This window comes from Uloborus diversus, chromosome 2 (assembly GCF_026930045.1).
Source record: "Uloborus diversus isolate 005 chromosome 2, Udiv.v.3.1, whole genome shotgun sequence".
Classification (NCBI taxonomy): domain Eukaryota; kingdom Metazoa; phylum Arthropoda; class Arachnida; order Araneae; family Uloboridae; genus Uloborus; species Uloborus diversus.
Genome location: NC_072732.1, coordinates 138757126 through 138780297, shown reverse-complemented (window position 1 = coordinate 138780297; position 23172 = coordinate 138757126). Strand labels below are relative to the sequence as shown.

General features: G+C 33.2%; 1 protein-coding gene across 1 annotated transcript in view; it reads left to right on the top strand.

The window, feature by feature from the left end:
• Window positions 1–23172, top strand: part of LOC129216046 (dystonin-like) — a 446756-nt gene that overhangs the window by 331397 nt on the left and 92187 nt on the right. Inside the window, exons 31-36 of the mRNA XM_054850190.1 lie at window positions 479–688; window positions 13225–13371; window positions 14252–14476; window positions 17059–17172; window positions 17283–17366; window positions 22495–23133. Of these exons, the coding sequence (XP_054706165.1) occupies window positions 479–688; window positions 13225–13371; window positions 14252–14476; window positions 17059–17172; window positions 17283–17366; window positions 22495–23133 (1419 nt within the window). The remainder of the gene's footprint in view (window positions 1–478; window positions 689–13224; window positions 13372–14251; window positions 14477–17058; window positions 17173–17282; window positions 17367–22494; window positions 23134–23172) is intronic.

Sequence of the window (23172 nt, the reverse complement as noted above, 5' to 3'; positions counted from 1 at the left end):
CGTATTTTGTTTATTGTACACTACTTCATGCAAGCCTACACATGTGATATCTTGTGATAGTGTAGGAATTTTACAATGGGGTCAGTAGAAAAGCACCTGTTACCCTTCCCCCCCCCAAAAAAACCCCATATTTTTCTACCTAATACTTCAACTTATATAGTGGGTTATGTTTAAAGAACCTTTTTTTGAATTTATTCATGCACTCTTTAACACATTTAATAGATGTTTGAAAAACTTTTGGGACTTTGAACTGAAATATTTAAATTGTTTCTTAGAAAGAGAGGTTACAGCATGTTTTGTTACCACGGAAAACAAAATTGGTTGTATGGTTCCTAGTTAAAATTTGCTTTTTTAAATGACACTTTGAAAGTTATTAGTGCATGAATTATAAACCTGATTCCAGTATGCTTCAATTCGTTTTCCTGTGGTGCTATGGGTAGGTATGAACATTATGTGAGCTTGTGTATCCTTCACTTAGATATATGATCTACTACTGAGGCAGTATCAAGAGGGCTTAGAAGATAATCCTGCAGCTTCTGATGCAAAGAGGCCTAAGTTGTTGTCAGGGGCGGAAATTGTTAGCCAAGAACTAGATGCATTAAATCAAGAATACACAGATTTGGTGAATTCATTGTTACAAAGGCTGAATGAACTGAAAAGTCTTGTTTCTAGTCAAGAAGGCCAAAAGGTAATTTATTTTTTTGGCAAGTAAATATTGTCAGAGTCTAGTTTTTATTTTTAAGACATCATATGTTTTTAATAACTTAATTATTAACTTCATATACTCAAAACCGCACCCAGATATTTTTATCAAGGTCCCCTATTGGATGTGTGTTGGAGCAAGTGTAGAAGGGTGTGAACAAAACCCTGTGAAATAATGTTTTGTATAATTTCAGAGGGGGTCTAGATCCCTAAGCTTCCTTTGTGGGTACGACTTTTTGTACTATTAGATAGTTACAATAATACAAATATTTTTGATGTCTTATGGTAAGCATGTTAGGAATGAGTCATTAAGTTAAACGTTTTTACAGAATATGAGTCAAAATAGAGTAGATATTTTTTTAGAAATAAATTAATATCTTTCTGCTAAAAGGGAAAACTTAAATTAACATTAATGCAAATGCATAAAAATGCTAGAAATAGCAGACAAATGTTTCAAAATTTCTGGGGATTCTCTTTTTATTACAAAATAGATATCAGGGCTCGTACAGGTCATGGAAATCCTGGAAAGTCATGGAAAAAAAACAGAATTTCAGACCTGGAAAAGTCATGGAAAATCGAAATTTTCATTGAAAGTCATGGAAATTTATTTCAAGTCATGGAAAAATGTCCTGAACAAAGAGAAAGGAACAATAACTAAAGGAGCATTAGAAATCTTGAGTGATTTAACAGTATAGCACATAAAAGCTATTAAAAGTGGAAAATTGAACGATCCAAAAATCAAATCTGAATTTTGAAATCTCATTGCATCCACTTCTGTCGCAGCCGCTTGCCATTTTTTGCGATGTGTTTTACTGCCTGGACATCATTTATTTTGAATTTCTGTTATTTTCAACGCTTCTTATGTTTCATATTCTTAGTAGCAAAATTTCACGTTCTTAGTTTTGCCACGCCCACTCAAAAAAAAGCAATTCAATTGCATGCGAGTTCTATTCCATCACTTGTAAGAACTGTATTATTAAATTTTTCAGAGTTTATCTTAATTTGTTGAATGTTTTAGAAAATACAGATATTAAGTGAGGCGACAGAATACAGAAAAAGAGGAATTCGAATGCTCTAAAACAGTAGTGCCCAACATACGGCACGCAAAACTAATCCATGCGACCCACTGCTACGTTCAATGTCGGGAATTAAATGTGTTCTGAAATTTCTGTACCTATTAATTTATATGCATTTGAAAATGCAAATTTGTAAACAAAACAAATATACTTTTGAATCAGAAGATTGATTCATTACTGAATGTTTTTTTCAAAAAAGATCTGGTTTGGAAACATAAAGAACTAAACTATGTGACTTTACGTGAAATACACCGCCAGCTCAGTCATTTCCAGCCGAGGACTGCAGTTTCGTGCTTATTAGCACTCGTCAGCCCGGCATAGGAAAGTGACTGAGCTGGAGATGGAAAACCTCTTAAGGAAGCCAAGAGTGCGAAACAAACTGGTAGTTAATATAGAATTAGCAGACCAGACGAGTGACCGAAGCAATGGTTCGGTTCAACTCGAAGATTGAACGCAAGGCAAGGTATATTCAGTAACTTACCGCCCATTAGCCAGGGCTAAAGCAGAAATACGTGAAATACACCGCCAGCTCAGTCATTTCCAGCCGAGGACTGCAGTTTCGTGCTTATTAGCACTCGTCAGCCCGGCATAGGAAAGTGACTGAGCTGGAGATGGAAAACCTCTTAAGGAAACCAAGAGTGCGCTATATTAGCTACCAGTTTGTTTCGCACTCTTGGCTTCCTTAAGAGGTTTTCCATCTCCAGCTCAGTCACTTTCCTATGCCGGGCTGACGAGTGCTAATAAGCACGAAACTGCAGTCCTCGGCTGGAAATGACTGAGCTGGCGGTGTATTTCACGTATTTCTGCTTTAGCCCTGGCTAATGGGCGGTAAGTTACTGAATATACCTTGCCTTGCGTTCAATCTTCGAGTTGAACCGAACCATTGCTTCGGTCACTCGTCTGGTCTGCTAATTCTATATTAGCTACCAGTTTGTTTCGCACTCTTGGCTTCCTTAAGAGGTTTTCCATCTCCAGCTCAGTCACTTTCCTATGCCGGGCTGACGAGTGCTAATAAGCACGAAACTGCAGTCCTCAGCTGGAAATGACTGAGCTGGCGGTGTATTTCACGTATTTCTGCTTTAGCCCTGGCTAATGGGCGGTAAGTTACTGAATATACCTTGCCTTGCGTTCAATCTTCGAGTTGAACCGAACCATTGCTTCGGTCACTCGTCTGGTCTGCTAATTCTATATTAGCTACCAGTTTGTTTCGCACTCTTGGCTTCCTTAAGAGGTTTTCCATCTCCAGCTCAGTCACTTTCCTATGCCGGGCTGACGAGTGCTAATAAGCACGAAACTGCAGTCCTCGGCTGGAAATGACTGAGCTGGCGGTGTATTTCACGTATTTCTGCTTTAGCCCTGGCTAATGGGCGGTAAGTTACTGAATATGTGACTTTACTTTAAAGAACCAAAATACTGTCAAGTTATGTGGATGATTAAAGGCACTGTTGACACTAAAAGGTAACTTTTGAAGCAAATTTATTGAAACTTAATGATGACTCATTCAACTTTTGTCCCATTCAATATCATTCTGCCTGTTTTTTAAAAAAAAATCATACATTTAAGCATTGTCATATTTGCTTCACTGTATTTTTACTTTACTTAAATTTATATGATAAAGACACATAAGAATAGTTTAGTTTTTTAAGTGTGCACTTATATTTTTTCCACAACGAGTAAGTGCTTCAATGAGGCTGTGGGACGTTTTGCTAATGCGCATTTCCAAATATTACCAAGTTTGAGATTAAATAGTGCTATTCTCTTCGTGTAACGAGGTCATGAAAATTTTCATTGAAGTCATGAAAAAGTCATGGAATTTTTTTATCCAAATAGAGTATGAACCCTGAGATATGAGTATTAGTAGCTTCTGTATTTGATTTCAGTATGAATTGTTAACTCCTTTTTATGTGAGAGAAATTTCTTTGAAAAAGTTCTATTGTTCATTTACTAGTACCTTTTAATATGAAGGATCTTAAGTTGACAATATAAAAAAAAATATTACATCATTTTATGTAGTAAATGGTAGTATAAAAAATAATTAATGCTATTTATGATGTTTAAATATTTAAATGGAAAATTATTTTAAATGATTTTTTTCCCCTTCCTTATTCTTTCAGTATCTCATTTCTTTTAAGAATTTTTATTTAATTGTGTCCTATTTCCCTTTTTCCTTATTCTTTCAGTATTCTTTCTATTTTAGTTACTATATTTAGCATGTACTTATGGATTGTTTATTTGTTTCTATTTCCCTCATTTTTCATTCTCACAGTTTTCTGTTACCGTGATTCAAGCTGCACCCATCATTCTGAAGACATATCGCACAGAAATTATTTTGGAACAAGTTCCTTTCTCTCCTTTCACTCTCTCATCAGGTTACACTAACCACACTTCTTCCAACATATTCTCAGTATCCAACGTTAGCGAATCAAACAACATAGTTCATCACAATTCAAACACTACTTTTAATGAAATACAAAATTCAGGGTATCATCAATCGAATAGGGAACCTTATTCAACAGTTATTGATGTAAACATGGACAAAGATAACACTTTTTATGATGATAAACCTATCTTCCAACTTTCTGGTACCACTTTATCTTTCACAGAAATAAATAGTAACCAAAAGTATAATTCAACTCATTCATCACCAACAACGATATTTGATGACAAAGTTGTTTTTAATACATTGACTAAAACTTTTATTAGTTTCAAAGAAGCTGCAGCCAAAAATATTATTAATTTAAGTTCATTGAAGTATATAGATGTTGTTACAAAAGCAGAATATAGTTTTGAAGAAGCTGTTTCCGAAAACTATTTAAGTGCAGACTTTTTCAGCAGTATTACTCAGTATTATGGACTATTTGAACTAAAATATGATGCTGAAATTACGCTTCTAGAAGCAATCCAAAGAAATATTTTTGATCCTTTATCAGGATGTTTTACAGATCCTAATAGTGGAAAAGCTCTTTTTATTGAAGAAGCTGTTCAGTTAGGTATTGTTAAGAAAATCAAGATTCTAGATTTAATAGATAAAAATATTTTGAGTAATTTACACTATACTCTCCCTGAAGCTGTGCTCAAAGGTTACTTAGACTCAGATTCAGGTTTATTTACTAGTCCTTATTTTAAAACACAGATGACGATACCAGAGGCATATGAGTTGGGTTACTTATGTACTGCTCCGCCAATAATTGAAGATTCTCTTTCACTTACTGAAGCTTTAGATTCTAATTTTATCAATGATTCAACTGGTGAAGTGACTGATCCTGATTCAGGAAACTCTTATTCAATTGATCAAGCACTGAATCATGGAATCCTTTCAAAAAGACTTACAGAAGTAGTGGATCTTTCTGTTGGTAACATCATTACAATCCCTGCTGCTATTGATAGCAGACTTATAAACAAAAAAACTAGTTGTTATGTTCATCCATCTAAAGGGGAAATGTCTTTAAAAGTGGCCCAACAGCAGAATCTGATTTTACCCCCATTGACTTTGAAGCACGCTTTTGAGAAAGGAATTATTGATCAAAATGGTGAAATTTATAATATAATTAATTCAACTAAAATTTCCTTAATTAGGGCATGTGTAATTGGAATTATTAGTCTTGATATAAAATGTATTATGTGTCCTGACAGTGATAAGCTTTTGACTTTGGCAGAAGCTCTAGTTTTAGGCATCATAACTCCTAATTGTAAGTTTTTTGATAAAACTACGAATGAGATTTTAAATCTCCCTCAAGCTGCCAGTCGAGGCTATCTTGCATCTGTAGATCGAAGAACGATATTTGAAATTGAAGGTTTTAAAGACACTTCATCAAATGAATATGTAAGTTTCAATGATGCCATTTCAAGAGGCATTATCAACATGGATACAGGCTCTGTGCGGGATTTGAACACTAATTTTTCTATGACATTCCAAGAGGCTGTTCAGAATAAACTTTTGATTCCTCAAGTGTATGAAATGCTCAATAAAACTATTGGTGTAGTCGATGAAAATGGGACTGAACTTTCAGTTTTGGAATGTTCTCTTAAATCATTATTAGATTCTAAAACTGGTTTACTACTGGAACCTAGAACAAAACAACCCCTGAAACTTGTCGAGGCTGTGGAGAAAAACTTCATTACAGAGGATGGGGCTATTACGCTGAAGTCTTTACTGAACATTACTGTTACATTAACCTCAATTACAAAAACTACAACACGGTATGTAACTGTTGCAAGTCACAGCTTGCTCGCAGATAAACGAATGACATTTGAGGAAGCTTTTTCCCGTGGTCTTATTGATGAACGTTCTGGTACATTTACAGATCCTTTGACGGGAAATGTTATGCCTGTAGAAGAAGCGTATAACAAAGGATATTTGAGCCTTCTCTTATCCAATAATTCTGATTCTAATGTTATGCAATCTGAACTTACTTTGTATAAAAATAGCCTGAAGTTTGCTACAAGTGGTTCTTCATATACTAAAGATATAGTTTTGGAAGGAAATATTAATAATGCAGCCGAAGTGTTGCAGAATGTAAAATACAGTTCAGAAGAAACAAAAAGTAATTTAAACCATAGCCTAAATGATTCTAACAATATTCAATCTCATGGTTTGTTTGTTTGGGAAAATAATTGTAATAATGATATTGAGATGACAGATGAGTCAGACTTCCAAAGAGAGGTTTATTTAGAAAGAATTTCAAAAACCTCAGCTGCTCTTCATTCCACTTATTTTAGCTTAAAGAATGCAATAGAAGAAGGAAATTTCAATTCTATAACTGGCTATTTTAAGGAGCCAAGTACAATGAGAGAGTTTACCTTGTTTGAAAGTATTAACAACAATATGATAGACCCAAATTCTGCTTTTGTTATTGATTTAAATTTAGAGAAGAATTTTCCTTTAGATGAAGCCATGAAGCTCAAGTTAATTTCAAGTACTGGTGAGTATTTATTGCTTGGTGAGCCAATATCTATGAAAGACGCAATTGAAAAAAAGTTGATTGTTTTTGCTGAAAATTACAGAATGGGTATAGACAAATCAGTTTGTACTACATCTGAAAATTCTATTGTATCTGAAAACAGCATCACATTTAACAAAATATACTCTCAGATCAAAAAGAGCAGCACTAATGCTGGAACTGTCGTGAATGAAAATGAATTTATTTTGAATAGTATTGTTGATCAAGAGAATCTACCTACACTTCCACACGGTGTTAATGAACCATCCAGAAATGTAATTTTTATTGAGCAGAAAAATGAAGACACTAAAAGTAGAAATAATACTGAGCATTCCCTCTTGCTGAACAGTGCAAAAATTGAAGATTCTATAATTCTATTGGCTTCTGCTGAATTCACTTTACATTCAGAATTACAAAATGCTGCTGAATTTTCTTTAAATGAAAATGTTACTGCTATGCAGTCTTTTGAAAATTCATCAGAAGTTGCTGTGATCATTAATAATTCTGAAATTGAACCAAAAACTGCATCAGTTACAGGTATCACATCAGAACCTTGCTTAAATGATGAAAGAAATGTCGTCCTTGAAAAAAGTAATGAATCTCAAGAAGAGTTATCTGAAGAAGAAAATAAGAAAAAGTGTTTAAAAGCACAATATTCAGTTCCGAGGTTTGAAGTGACGATTGGTACAGCTCAATCTATGAAATCTCCCGCTAAAGCTGTTGTACTGAGAAAAGTAAAACGCAAAAAAGTACCTGCTAACTATGCAGCTGAAAAGGGCATTACAGATGAGAAAACCGCAAATACATTAAAAGATATTGAGCATTTAGAAAAGGCAGATGGCAATCGTATGTCTCTAGAAGAAGCGTTAGAGCTTAGTCTCATCGATGGAAATGAAGGCAGGATAAAGAATCCTTCAAACAATGAAACTTTAAGCATCAACCAAGCTATTCAAAATGGGCTATTAGATCCCGAAAGTGGCCAGTTTATTCTTCCTGTTGGTCGCTCACTCAGTATTCCAGAAGCTGTAAGCCAAGGTTTGGTTGAGCCTACAGTACAAAAAATAGTTCATCCTGAACATGGTGAACATTTATCAATTGAAGAAGCAATTGTGTGTGAGATTATTGATCCTAACTCAAAGATGACAGAACCTAGATCAGGTAAAAATTTAACTTTGGAGAATGCCATTGATTTAGGAGTGATCGACAGTGTTAAAGGAGAAGTCCAGGTCCTGGATGGCAAAATAAGCATTTTAGAAGCGGTCAAACAGAAGATGTTTGAACCCATTGCCTCTGTTTCTTCACAACTTCCTCTGCTTGCTGCCACATTTCCAGTTGCTCTTAGGCAAGGGTTTATTTGCTTGAGGACAAGAAATTATATTCATCCTATTACCAAAGAGACCACTCCGCTTTTGGATGCCATAAGAGAAGGCCTGATAATGAGTGTCCCTACAGAAGAAATGGAAAATGCTATTTGCTTGTGGGAAGCACTTGAAAACAGTCTCATTGATCCATTGTCATGCACAATGCTAAACCCTGAAACAAGCAAGATAATTTCTGTTGAAGAAGCAGTTGACATTGGATTATTACTAATCATATCAGATAAGAGAAGTACGCCTCTAGTTAATACTGAGAGCAAAACTGCTTTGTGCTCAAAAGTAAAAACTGATCATGTTGTTTTGAAAAAGAAACTCATTCCACTTCAACTGTACATTTTGTCTGATCTTTTGAGGCACAATATCATTGATGCAGAAAAATGTGTTGTAGCTGTAAAAAATGGGAAGAAAACTGTGTTGTCTAATGCTTTAAAGGAATATTCAATTCTACCCGATTCCCTCGTAGAAATTAAAATTGAAAATGAAATACATGTGATCTTAAATTCTGTTACTGAAGCTAATAAACATAGTCCATTTAGCGATGAAAAAAGTGCAGAACTAATAGGAATTTATGATGAAAAAACAAAATCATTTAAAATTCCAAACTCAGAAAAAAATGCTCTCTTTTCAGATCTATTAGAAAGTGGAAGTATTAGTTGTTCAATGTTCAAAGTAAAAAATCAGCAAACATTAGCTTACATTTCACTGTCGGATGCTTTAGCTCTTGAGATAATTGATAAAAATTCCGGTGACATATTTTGTGAGGAAACTAAATCTGTGATATCTTGTTTTGAAGCTACAGCTGAACGTTTGCTTATTTACATTCCTGACACCAGTATTGATGTCAAAGACTTTAATCCAATGACTTTGAAAGAAGCCATTCATTTGGAGATTTTTGATTTAAATTGTGTTGAATTAAAACTGCCTGGCAGTTGTAAAAGCATTCCTTTAAATGAAGCTTTGCAAGTTGGTGTTATATATCCTTCTTCAGTTTTAGCTTATCACCCACAAATGAAGTCACTGATTTCCCTTCCTGAGGCATGCGATTTAAATATTGTCAATATCAAAAAAGATGTTTTTATTCATCCTGTAACTAGTCAAGAGTTAACCTTAAAAGATGCTTTCAAGCGAGGTTTGATTGTTCCTAGTCAAAAACCCATTGCCCTTGTGGCTGCCATAAAGCTTGGTATTGCTAACAGTGAAAATGGATTAATTTTAGATCCAGTCACTAGAACTGAAAGTAATATCGAGTTAGCTGTTAGGAGAGGTTTAATTGATTCAAACTTAACTATGATTAAAGATTCCAAGAGAAATGTGCTTATGAATTTAGAAGAAGCATTTCTTCAGCGATTGATTTCCAAATCTGGCAAAATAAAAGATACCGATAAAAATATTAATTTGAATTATTCTGAAGCACTACATGCCGATCTTATTCAGACCAAAAAGTTAAAGTTAAGTTTAATTACAGCATTAAAAGAAGATTATTATGATGAAAATGCAGGAACATTTTTTGATCCTACTAGCGGAAAGGAATTAACATTGAAAGAAGCGTTAGAAACAAATTTTATTGAGGCTAGTTCTGTAAAAATTCGAAATTCAAAGCATTATATGACGTTACAAGATTCTATTTCTTGCTGCATTGTTGATCCTATTGGTGGAAAATACGAATTATCACAACCTATTAGTTTGAAAGCTGCACTGGATAAAGGTTTGATTATTAACTGTTCATTTCCTCAAACATTACCCGAAATTTTAGAATACAGTTTATATGATACGTGTGAAGAGAATGTTGAGGCATTTTTGAAGAACGAAAAATCTTTGCAAACAATGATTGAAGAAGGTTTTGTTGATGAAAATGCATTAACTGTTTTTGTAGCTCCTACAGAAGAAATTATAACCCTCCAAGAAGCTGTTGAGCGGGGCATAATTAACCCTCAAAGAAACACTATTAAGAACACTATTTATAATAATGAATTAAGTTTTCAAGATGCTTACAGTTTAGGTTTGATAATTCCTGTTTGCAGAAAGTTGAATTTCTCCGAACATTTTTGCACAGTATTCATAAATGAAGATTCCTGTTCCTATTTTGATGTATCATCTATGAGAAAAGTTCCTGTTCAGGATGCTGTCGCTAACAATTTGCTAGACACTTCTCATACTGTGTTTTGTGATGTCATTCATAAAAGGTTACATTCATTTTCGGATGCTGTGAATCAAAACATAATTGATATAGTTGGTGGAACTGTTTTCGTTGAAAGCACAAATGAGCATATTACTATAAAAGAAGCGTGTGTGAGAGGTTTTATTAGAGAATTAGACTGCCTTTCATTGAAGGAATCCTTGATTCTAAATATTTATAATGCTTCATCTGGTCTTTTCTATAACCCTCTCAATGCTGAGTACTTGACTCTGGAAAGAGCAATGGAATGCAGTTTAATTGACCCGTCTTCTACAATCGTGAAGCATAAACTTGAGTCTAATGTCATGGCTATTTCCTTTTCCGAAGCGGTTAAGGAAGGTATATTTGATTCAGAAAAATCTCGTGTTCGTTGTCACGATGGGGTACTTAGAAATCTTGATGAAGCTTTTGAATTAGGTGTTCTGGAAGATAATGTGATGCTAAATTCACTTCAGAATGTTCTTCACAATGGCTTGTATGATGAAAAAAGTGGTAAATTAAAATTTTCTGATAAAATATTGACTCTTCGCCAGTGTATGATAAAGAAATACATCAACAAAAACTTCCCTTGTATATGGAGTGATGAATCCCAGAGATTTTTGTCCTTAAGTGAAGCGGTTAAAAATCATATAATAGATGCTGATTCTGGTGTTTGTTTTAATGAAACTAATATCAAAATGTCCTTTATAAAAGCTATTCATAACGGCTTTATCATGGACACTGAAAAGAATTTAAGTTTGTATGATGCTTTAAATTTAAATCTTTACACTAAAGGCGGGAGAATTATAAATCCAAGAAATAGTATCCCATTGACTGTAAGATCTTTGTGTGATTTAGGTGTAATTAACCAAAACACTTCAATTATAAAAGATCATGCAGGTAAAAATGTATTACTTCATCAAGCTGTGAGCGAAGGATTAATTGATGATATTGCTGGCACTTACAAATCAGCTGGTAAAAACATTCCCATAACACTTGTAGAAGCATTCCATAAAAAATTAATAGTTCCTTTCTCAAAACCTGTTTCATTTGAAGAGGCTTTGCAAATGAAACTTTATAATGAAGTTACTGGAAAGTTTTTTGATCCTATATCTGGAAAAGAAATTTCTCTTGAGACTGCTATTAACGATGGTTTGTTATCGGATAATAATGTATCAGTGTACAATAATGATGAAAATTCTCTAAAATCTTTGAAGTTGGCTCTGAGTGACGGAACAATTAACTCTATAAGCAGTAACTTAGCTGTTGAGTCAGGCATGAATTTTAATGAAGCATTCAAAGCAAAAAATATTATTATGATGGAAAATAACTTTTTAAGCAATTATGAATCTTTAAAATATCACTTGTTAACTTACACAAAAATTGAGTGCACAATGAATGAAGCGATCGATAAATGTTTAATTAATCCTGATACGTATTATATTAAGGACTCGGATAAAGAACAGCTGTTTACAATTAGTGATGCTATTGAAAAAAATATTGTTAATTTGCGTGGGAAGGTAATGTTTTGCCACATTTCTAAAAGGAAAGATTCATTTTTAATAAAATATGAAAATAAACAATTATATGAAAACAAGCCAAATACATTATTACATACTATAAATAAAAAATTCTTGAATGACTTGAGTGGTATGTTTACCGATCCCTGCTCCAAGGAAATGTTCACAATAAAAGAAGCTGTTGAACTTGGTCGTATTGATGGAAATTCTGCTGTCATAAAAGATGTAAATTCCAAAAAGTATCTTAACCTTACTTCCGCTTTTGAAAGTGGTACTCTTGATCCAGATAAAGGTGTTGTCATTAACACCCTTACTAGTCAAGTATTAACTTTAAAAGGGGCTATGAATTCAGGATTGTTAATAAGCTATCCTTACTCGTTTTCACTCTTAGAAACACTTGAGTATAATATGTATGACCAACACACAAATATGATAAAAAATCCTTTCAGTAATATACCTGAAACACTAGAACATGCTTTATCTTCTGGTTTAATAAACCCTTTGTCCACCCTCATCAAAGACCCAGTTTCTGGTAGCTTTTCTGCTGTTAGCCGAGCAATAGAGAAAGGTATATTTTGTGCTAAAACTGGATGTCTGATGAATTTAAGCAATGGTGAAGCAACATCTTTAATGGATGCTTTTGAGCAGGGACTGCTGATACCCTCAGAGAAACGGGTAAGGTGTCATTATTGTCAAGGTTGGGCGCAAATAAAACTGCTTGGCTTGCCTCTGCTACATGCCTAGTGCATGTGAATATTTGTATATTAGTACATAATTGTCTTGTGTGTTGCATAAAAACAAGTATTACCTTGAATGTGGTGACAAAAGCGTCACCATAATGAGTTACATTCATAATAATGGTTATATTTGAATGTATTACAATATATATATATTTATACATTTTGTGTGTTCATACCATTGTACTGAACTAGCATGCTGTTTTACTCTGAATTTTATGTGCTGAAGCTTGGTTTTAAAGCTTTGCTGAAATAACACAGCCACATACTACTAACCCAAGTGCATGTTGATTCTAAAATTCTAATAGCTTGTTATATGAAATTGTATTTTGTATCTTGAAATGATTTTGTGTTTTTAATTTAGGTTTAATTTTAATTCATTTCATTAAATCCAAAAAAAAAAAAAAATCAAAATGTTTCAAAATTTTAATATTTATCTATGTAAAATTAAAATTTTATAGATATTCAATTAAAATTACATTTTTGAATTTCTTTTCAATTTGATGTCTTATGGCATAGCAAAATTGAAGTAAATAATTTTATAAATAAAATAAATAAATGAAATAAATAATTTTATGAATAAAATAAATTTAATAAATAAAACAAAATAAATAAATAATATAAAGTCATCTTAATAATAATTTTTAAAAAACTTTTAAGTTAATGCTATGTATTGGGATAAAAATACCATTTTAAAAATTTGCACTATTATTTTTAGATGGCTATCGAAGAAAAATATAGACTTTATGTTGATAATACAGCCAAGTTGTTGTCTTGGCTACAAGAAAAAGAAATGGAACTTGCTGATCTTGGTTTAGTGAGGGAAGATGCTGATGATCTTTATCGCCAAATTAATACTGCTAAGGTTAGTACCTTTTTATTTGATAGCTTTTGCTTTTAAAATGTATTACTGCACTCAGTATTTTTTCTGTATTGTCACAAATATCTAGTTGAGTGTTTTAAATAAGCTTTACATTTTGACATTTGGTATTCTATACAATATAAATAATGTAATAAACTGAATACTTACTTTGTTGTTAGTGTCTAGTAGCAGAATTTTAGAAAGTAAAAAAAAAAAAAACTTTTTTTATTAACTATGCTATTTGATAGTCAAGATTTTTTCTTAAATGTGCCAGAGCTGGTGTATCCCAAATGTGTGGGAAATCTTTGATACTCTTACCTGTGTTGAAATGAATATTGTTTGTTCAGCATGACCCCCCTCCCTCGTAAAATGATACTCCGTATCCGCTCCTGGTTACTTTTGAATGTTCGCTCTAAGCAAGCCAGTGCGATTGCATAGTTGCATTTTGTGACAATTAATCCTATTTTAGCTTTCAGCTTGGCTTTCTGATGGACCCCTATTTCTGTTATCCATTTTTCTTTTCAATTTCATTTCCTATAATGGAATGGAGGCATCCCGCAAGGCCTCTTGTGAGAATTTCTGATTATATTTTATGGCTGCTATAAAACATTAAATGAAGGGTGCAAAAATGTGTGTCATTAATAAATTAAATCAAACATTCTGAATTTTTCAGTTGCGGTTTGTTTCCGCTTAATTGTTGCCATTGGACAATAAGTAATAAGCTCAAATCCTGCGATATGAATGTGAGCATTTCATTAATATCAATGCCCCCATAACTTCCATTCCATTAATGGACCTTTAGACATGAATTAGTAAAATGTCATTTATGAAACACTTTTGCATTAAAAAAAATCTTTTGTAATTTATTTTTATTTATTTACAGTCAATTCGCCAAGATCTTGAAGACAATCAAAGAACTGTAATGTCTTGCATTGATCAAGCTCAGCAACTTATTGAACAAGGTCAAGATGTTTTAAGCAAAGAAGAATTACATAATGTTCAAAAGAACTCAGATGCTCTTAAAAAGAGATTTTCTAGAGCCTATGATGAAAGTGAAAGACTGTTGAGACGTCTGAACACAGCATTAGAAGAGCTTAGAAAGTTTTCGGTTTGTTTCGTTTTTTTATTATTCTATGTTCTAATCCAAAAGATTAGTTTAAATCCTTTTCTGTGGTCAAAAAAGAAAGTTTTTGATACTCTGAGACAGTTTTGATACATCATCAAATTCCCCCTGGTTATGCCACAGCTTTTTGTTATTTTGTAATTGCTGGAGGCACGGGTGTAAGTTGGGAGTTAAGAATTGGATGCTATTAGCTTTCGATACACTATTTGTAATTGGGATCACAGGCAGTATCTTTACCGTATTTCAGTAAATTGTTTGTTTCTTTTAAAACATTGAATGTTCTCTTATGTTAACTTTCTTTTCTCACATTTTGATAAAGATGTGCCCTGTACATAACTTACATGGTATATTATTGGAATACAACTTAAAGAAAACAATTTTTAATAAACTTTCTTGCATCATTGCATGATTGCTATTAATTAAACCATCATAAATAACCCACAAAGCAGATCAGTCAGATTTTAGTTCTGTATAATATAGTCACTTTAATGTTAATTCAGTACAGATTAGCTTCAAATTGCTAAAATCATGTTTCTCGTTTCTCTAAAAGTGCTTGTTGTTGTTAAAATATCTTATTTCAGCTTTGTCTCCCCCCCCTCCCCCAAATAGACCATACAGTTTTTTAAACTAGTTTGGGAGTAGATTCTATTTTTAAAATGTTATCTGTGAAGTCAATAGTTATACATTAAGTAAGGGTCACAACACTACCTTTCCAGCTCTATATTTCTGTATTTTATTATCAACTTTGTTTTATCACAAGGAACTCCTAAGCAATCGGTCTTTGGCTAATGTTACCTTTTTTCGATTGGGTAAGCTAGGTTCGTTTTATTTCACCATAGCGATTTTAAGTTTAAAAAAAAAAATGTATATATTTCAACTAGGGCAGTTAGTTATTTGTCTGTTATATGGATCAATGTTAGTCTGTTACGAATGTGAATTGCTTTTATGTTATCTTTACTATATGGCACTAAGCAAATTTAATGAGCTTAACTTACCTCTTTTGCATTAAATGTATTGTTTCTTAAAAGATTTATCAGTTATTTTATCGGTACTAGGCATAAATGTAAAGATTTGTCAAAACAGTGGCAATTTGTGTTTGTCTGTTATGGTGATCTTTCTTTGATTATAAATATATTAAATATTTTGCAGAAAAACCTACCTTTATCTCATTCCTGCCATCACATAAAACATATAACCTTAATTTGAATGAATAAAAAACTGAACTCAGTAGCACAACAGCCCGTGGGACCAAGGCCTTCTGTGCCCATTTCAGTTTTTGTGACCAAAGGCTCTGGGGTGGAACGCATATGTTCCAGTTTGGTGGTCAGCCAAAGAGGACTTCAATTCAAACTAATACTTGAAGCTTTTTTAAAGAAACAAGGCAATTTTCCCCTCTGTGATTGTTAGTCTGTTACGATAGAATGAGGGTTGGCCAGATTGGACCCAATGGGTTTTTTTGAAAAAACCCATTTAAAAAAACCCATTATTTAGCCCACTTTTAGGTTTTTAAAAATTTTCTGAGAAGTTTTAAAAAAATTAATTAATTTAAATACTTTTACAATTCAAACTTCTTTTTTATTTGTTCTTACCACGGACTATAGGCATAAAAAATGAATTTTGAACTTTAATAGTATTTCTTAACTCTTAACGGCATTAAAAAAATACTTCAAAGAATTTAAATAAATATATTTAACTTTTTTCTTTAACTGGTCAATGAATAACTCAAATTATCTTGACTAAGTCCTGTCACGTCTGATTTTCTCAATATTTGTAGATTGTTTCTGCAAACCAACACGTCACAAATCTCGAATAAACAAGGTATATTTTTTAGAAATTAACAAGTTTTACAAATGGTCGGACAGAAAACAGAATAGGATGTACAGTATTTTCAATATCTTACGACGAAAAAATTTAATATTTCTCACTCTATACACAGAAATAGAAAAACAGGCAACATAAAATTCAAAGAAATGTCTTGATTAAGCTGGAATTCAGTAAAAAAGGGATTTAAACTACTTGAGGTTCTACAGTAGTTTTGCATGACAAAATGAAATACAATGAAGTAAAATGCAAAAAAAAAAAAAAAAAAAAAAAAAATTAAAAAAATTAAAAACGAAAAATAGATTTTATCACTCGAGAAGTAACTTTGCCCTAATTGTTGGTAATCATGGAAACTAAAAAATCTGAAACTTCACCATTCTTGGGTTTCGTCGTCTTTTTTACTTTTCTTCAGAAAACGCTGAATTTTCCAGCTTTTTTTTACCCCAAGACAATTTTTGTGCTTTGTCCATATACTTACGCTACAATATGCTACAAGCACCCCACATTTTCCCTAAAAAAAGACAAAAAAACCTAGCTTTAGTTGTTTTTTTTTTGAGTTTTATTTAAAAAACCCAAAAAAAACCCTGGGTCCATGGGCTTTTTTTAAAAAAAAAACCGGGTTTTTGCCAACCCTGGATAGAATTGCCCTGTAACTGCTTAGAAATACTTCATTGTATCCCCCCCCCCCCCGCCATTCAATTATATAAAGTATGACATTTGTCTAATCATGTTTTGTTTTATTATAGAATGAATTGATTAATTTTATGGAATGGATGAAAGAAGCACATGTAAAGCAGACTGAGAAGGAAAGGAGTTTGCTTGATCTTGATCACTTAAAAGAAAATGCTGACGCTTACAAAGTAGGTCTATCTCGATTTATCGAAGAAAATAACAAAAAAAATTAAAAAAAAGCAATAATTTGTAATATTTTGTTTGTTTTTATTTGAACATCCTAAAATCTTTCTTTCAGGCTTTTTCAAGTGATGCAATTGCCCATCAAGCTGATTTAAGGTTCATAACTATGGCAGCACAAAAATTTGTTGATGAATCAAAAGTACGTGAGCTGTTTTAATATGATCCATTTCAATTTTTTTACCCTACATAATTATTTTGAAGTTTTTTGTTATTCATTCAAAAGGGTGAATTAGCGTGGCGACAGTTCATGGAAATCAGGGAAAAGTCAGGGAACTTTATCACTCAGGGAAAAATCAGGGAAATATCAGGGAATTTTGAAAAAATAACAAAATTTCAGGGAAAATTGATCAAATGAAGAAAGAAAAAATTTTCTTCCTTGTAAAATGAAGGATTTTGATTCCCTACGAATTTTCCGCCAATTTGTTTTAAAAAAGTAAAATTAATGAGTTGCGATTATACAGTGCCACATATTTGTGCATCTTTTTTCCTCAAATTCAAAGTATTCAGTCTTAGGATGAGCTTCCTAAGATTGCTTCTGTTGTCTGTAAAGTAGTTTATTTCACCATGCTTGAATTTTCCTTCCAAGCATTCCAAGCTACGTAAAATAAACAACCCTATATTCAAAGAGGAAGCCGTTATTAATGACTTGGCTCTTTTGCCTTTACAAATCTTTTTTTTTTTTTTTTTTGCCATGGTATTATTCACTGTCACTTCAGATTGCAGATATTTCTTTAAGAGTGGTTTTAATAATTTCTTAGAATTCTTATGTTAACTGGTTCCTGGAAATATTTGTTTTGGATTTCCTTTCCTACAAAATTTCTCTGTCGATTATTTATTATACTATTTTACCAAAACAAAGGAAGGAACATCTTTTCAAAATGTATTTTTAATTAACACCTTAAACCGTTCTAAACACTGCAATTTTTAAATTATGCAATGCTTTTCAGGTAGGGCAAAGAAAAGAAACCATTGTCATTGGTAACGTAAATCAGGGATATTTGATGAACTTAAACAGGGAAATCAGGGAACTTTTATTTCCAGTTTCTGTCACCACCCTGTGAATGCAATGTAGGATCCGACAAATCCTGGAAGCCAGTTTACCCGGCCAACTGAAAAGAAACTTTCATGACTAGTTCCTTCAGAAGCTGTGTTACACTTGATTCCCCTATAAGTTCTGAGAAATACTTGGCCTGGCACCTAAAAATTTCCCCTTGACTCCTAAGATTTTACTATTTTCGACTGTTCCTGTATATGCTCGGACACACACCCACATTGATCCGGTTAAATGATCGCATCTCCAACTGATTTTGATGATTTTTTTTTTTTTTTTTTTGAAATAGAATCAATGCAAACTTGTTCTTCGCCAATCCATTGTAATATCTTTCCAAAATAGGTAAAAATTTTAGTTTGCAATATTTTCTTGATTAAATTAATCCAGTTGCAAAATATTATTAATTGCTAGTACAAGTTGCTTTGCTTTACATAACACCTAAAACTTAACTATTATTATTTTTCAAACAGACTTTTTATTTTTCATTAATAGTATCTTGCCATTGTTTAGTTAAATGTGATAACAAATTTAGGCCTTAATGTAGTCTAAATAATATGTAAGTTGATTTTATTAAATTTTCAGGTCAAATTTAAACTAATATGTTTAAGTATTTTGTAGTAAGTTAACAGCTGGAGGTGACTGAGCTGGCGGTGTATTTTAAGTAATATGTTTAGGATTTTTATTCACATTTTTATACAATGTTACTCGTTTACGAGGTATCTCTGCAAAATGTTTATCTTCCTTAACCTACAATTTCTGAAGGACTTACCTCATTTAGGGTAAAGTTTCCCTGTGTATCTTTACCTAAGAGATAGGCTACCGTAACAAGCAAACATTGAATGTTTCATAATCTAGATTCAAACAGTATTGAACATATTTTTTGATTTTCCAAACCAAAACTGCAAAAGCTATGTGCAATTGAGACAAGAAATTGAGACATTGCTTGCATAGCTTTTGTAGTTAGGGATAGGTTAGGTATGAGTGTGTTGAAAGTTTTACTAATTGTTTAAAATCTTGATGTGTTTAAAACTAATTTAAGAGGCATTAATTTAAATTGTGCATTCCTGTTGCCTTTTTACTTCCTTTTACAAAAAAGGAAGTATTGTATTCGCGAAAAAATTTTCACTCAAAAATCGCCCTTAATTTCCATTTTGCTCACCCCCAAATGAATGTTGAGTTTTTTTTTCGATTCGACCACATGCGGAAAAGTGCCTAAGAATGTATAGACACGCGAAATATCCATTTTGACCATCACCGAGGTAATTACAACGACTTTTCTCGTGACGTCTGTATGTATGTGCGTATGTGTGTATGTGCGTATGTGCGTATGTATCTCGCATAACTCAAAAATGGTATGTCCTAGAAAGTTGAAATTTGGTACATAGACTCGTAGTGGGGTCTAGTTGTGCACCTCCTATTTTGGTTGCATTCGGGTGTTTCTAAAGGGGTCTTTTGCACCTTTTTGGGGGGAAATCATTGTTAATTTCGATGCAAACTCAAATGGTGTTATAATTTGGCGGTCACTTGGCGATATATCGCCAGTCTTTTGGTTGCCAAGTTTTGTCGCCAACTTGGCGAAAAATTTGGCGATTTTTTTTTTTTTTAAATCTGCTTTCAATGTGGCCATTGCTAGTGATATTTAAAGAGTTAGAGAGAGAATCCCATTAAAATTGCAATAATAGGGAAATAGCATTAAATTGGTGTAAAAGGAAGTCATGTGATGCACACATCAGCTCGTTTGATATTAAAATAACACCTTGTTCCAATTTTCATGAACAATTATCCATCCAATAACTTCTAGGTTTTTCTTGCTTATTATTTTTCTCAAATATTTCAGATAACATTGATATGTAATACAAATACAAAAGTGACAACCAGCAATAGGCTCTGGGCCCAGTTAGACTGGTCCTAGTCAATTTACAATCCCCAGTGAAGATCAATCGCCCTCTTAAAACTATCTACTCCCTTGCTCATTACCACCTCTTCCGGTAAACTATTCCAAGGTTCCACTACCCTGATAAAATAATAATTTTTCCTAACATCCATGTTAGCCTGATATTTAAATAGCATAAAACAATGACCCCTTGTCCTGTTTTCAGTGCTAAACTTCAGCCCCGTAACATCTTTCATTTTAATAAATTTAAACAACTGAATCACATGTCCCATCGGTCTCTTCTTTGCTCAAGACTGTACATTTTTAGCCTTCTAAGCCTGGAATCATAGTCTAAGTGAGAAAGTTCATTTATTAGCCTTGTAGCTCGCCTTTGAACCCTTTCCAATACATTAATGTCTTTCTTAAGATAAGGAGACCAAAACTGAACAGCATACTCCAAATGAGGTCTTACCAAACTTCTATATAAGGGCAGAAGAACTTCTTTAGATTTGTTTGAAATAGATCTATTGATAAACCCAAGCATCTTATTGGCCTTGTTACTAGCAATGCTGCACTGTTGGCTAAACTTTAAATCCTGACTTATTAAGACCCCCAGATCAGTAACTTTATCTGCCTGACTAATGACTGAACCTTGCAAACAATAACTTGTACACTTATTTCCATGCCCTAAATGTAGCACTTGACATTTCCCAACATTAACAGCCATACCCCATTTATCAGCCCACTCCGTAATATGATCTAGATCCTTTTGCAGCTGTTTTGCTTGTTCTTCATTTTCTACAGTCCCCATAACTTTGACATCATCAGCAAAACAATTCATGTTCCCAGAAATATTTTTGTGAATATCGTCCATAAAAACAATGAACAAAACAGGCCCTAACACTGATCCTTGAGGAACTCCGCTTAAAACTTCACTCCAATTAGAATAATTTCCCCTTACAACTACCTTTTGTTTCCTTCCGGTCAGCCAGTTTTTTACCCATATGAAAGTTTTCCCTCCTATTCCTATATCAGCTAATTTGCTAAGTAGAGCAACATGCAGTACCTTATCGAAAGCTTTTTGAAAATTAATGTAAACAACATCTACAGGCTTCTTATTGTCCAAAGCCATGGTAACTTTGTCATAGAAATGTAATAAATTAGTTGCACAAGATTTACCTTTCCTGAAACCGTACTGAAAACTAGTCAATAGATTATTAAATATGTTTTCTAGTTAACTGTCTGATAAATACTGAAAGCATCGACGCTTTCCTCCGGGATCGAACCCGAGACCTTTTGGTTACAGGTCTGGCGCCTTACCGACTGAGCCAGCACGGCTTAAAGATATACTTTGAAGATTTTCGTTCCGGCTGCGACTGGAACCCAGGGCCACTCGCTTGGAAGCCCAACGCTCTAGCCATTAGGCTATTGGAGCTCTAAAATATACTTTGAAGACTTTCGTTCCGGCTGGGACCCGAACCCAGGGCCACTCGCTTGGAAGCCCAACGTTCTAGCCATTAGGCTATCGGAGCTCTATTGACATAGTTATAAAATATAAAACGAAATAGGTTTATACATTGAAACAACACATCATCGAAACTGATGGAAAAAAACAACGCAGTCACTTCTTGAAAGTATAGTTTTGCCTTTAGTACAAATCTTATTGACAAGGCTCAAAAAAAAGGGGGGGGGGGAGCTATTATAAATGAGGTAAAGGACACAAATAAATACATAAATAGGAAACCATTATGTGTGGAAAATGTTCAGTTAGTCAATTATCCATTTAAGACGCAATTTATGATTTTGTTCTCTTAAATCATATCAAATTAGTACATTTTGTAGTAAATCATGTTTGTACTCTCATATTTATGTGTAACTCTAATAATAATACTGGCTTTCTTGTAATTAAAATAATTACCAGACTGCTTTAGTCATCCACACACATTACATACAAGTTTCAAATAAATAATTTCTGATATGCAGTTTTTTTCATAATTATGCGAGTTATTGGAATTTACTAGTGACCACTCACCTCCTCGAAAAAGATAGATAAACCCCTTGCTCATAATACAGTTTTGAGTTTATTGAAACACTAAGTTTATGGATCTAATTCAGAGAAATGGCAATCTTTTGGGAGAGGGGGCTCAAAATTAATCTTGCCTCAGGACCCTGTACCAGCCCCTGAGGATATGTTGTGAAGCCCCATTAAAAACGATAGCAACACTAACATTCATCATTTTCAGAAGAGGATCCCATATTCAGCAAAATTTTCACTTTTAAGGAGTGATTCAGTTACAATTTGATTATTATTACTTTTCTAAATGTTCTAATATATTTTTTTAGGACTATTTGAAAGCACTGAACGATTATCGAACAAACCTTCCTCGAAGGTTGGGACATTTGGAGCCATCAGAAAGTGAAATCAAAGTTAAAGTTCAGGAAGTTTCCACTGCATTCCAAAATTTGCTCAATAGAATAGATCGTTTGGGTGATAAATTTAGTATTCTTTACAACAAACAAAGAAATTTTGTAGAGAGTGTTGAAAAAGCTACTGTTTGGCTTAACAACACACAGAAAACTGCAAAGAAAATTGTGGAAGAGCCAACTGCTGCCGATACCCGAGCAATTCAAGATCAATTGGATCGTGTCAAAGCTTTGAACATGGAACTAATACAACAAGGTCGTCTCATTGATAATGCAAAGCAATCTGCAACTGCGTTGCTCGATATGTTAGAGGATTCTGATATCAGTCCTTCTGAAAAAAGAGCTATTGAAAGTAAAGTCAAAAGATTGGAAGATGAGTACAATAACTTGTGCAATATAGTAAATGGCAAAACTAATGAACTACAAATGGCTCTATTGCATTCTCAAGATATTCAAGATGGACTTGATAGGTTTTTAAAATGGTTGGATGATGTTGAATCAAATCTCAGGAACCAGAGTAGACCTGTTAGCTTAATAAAAGACAAACTTGAAGAACAGGTAATTTTTATAATAATTTTACCTTATTGATAAATCAAA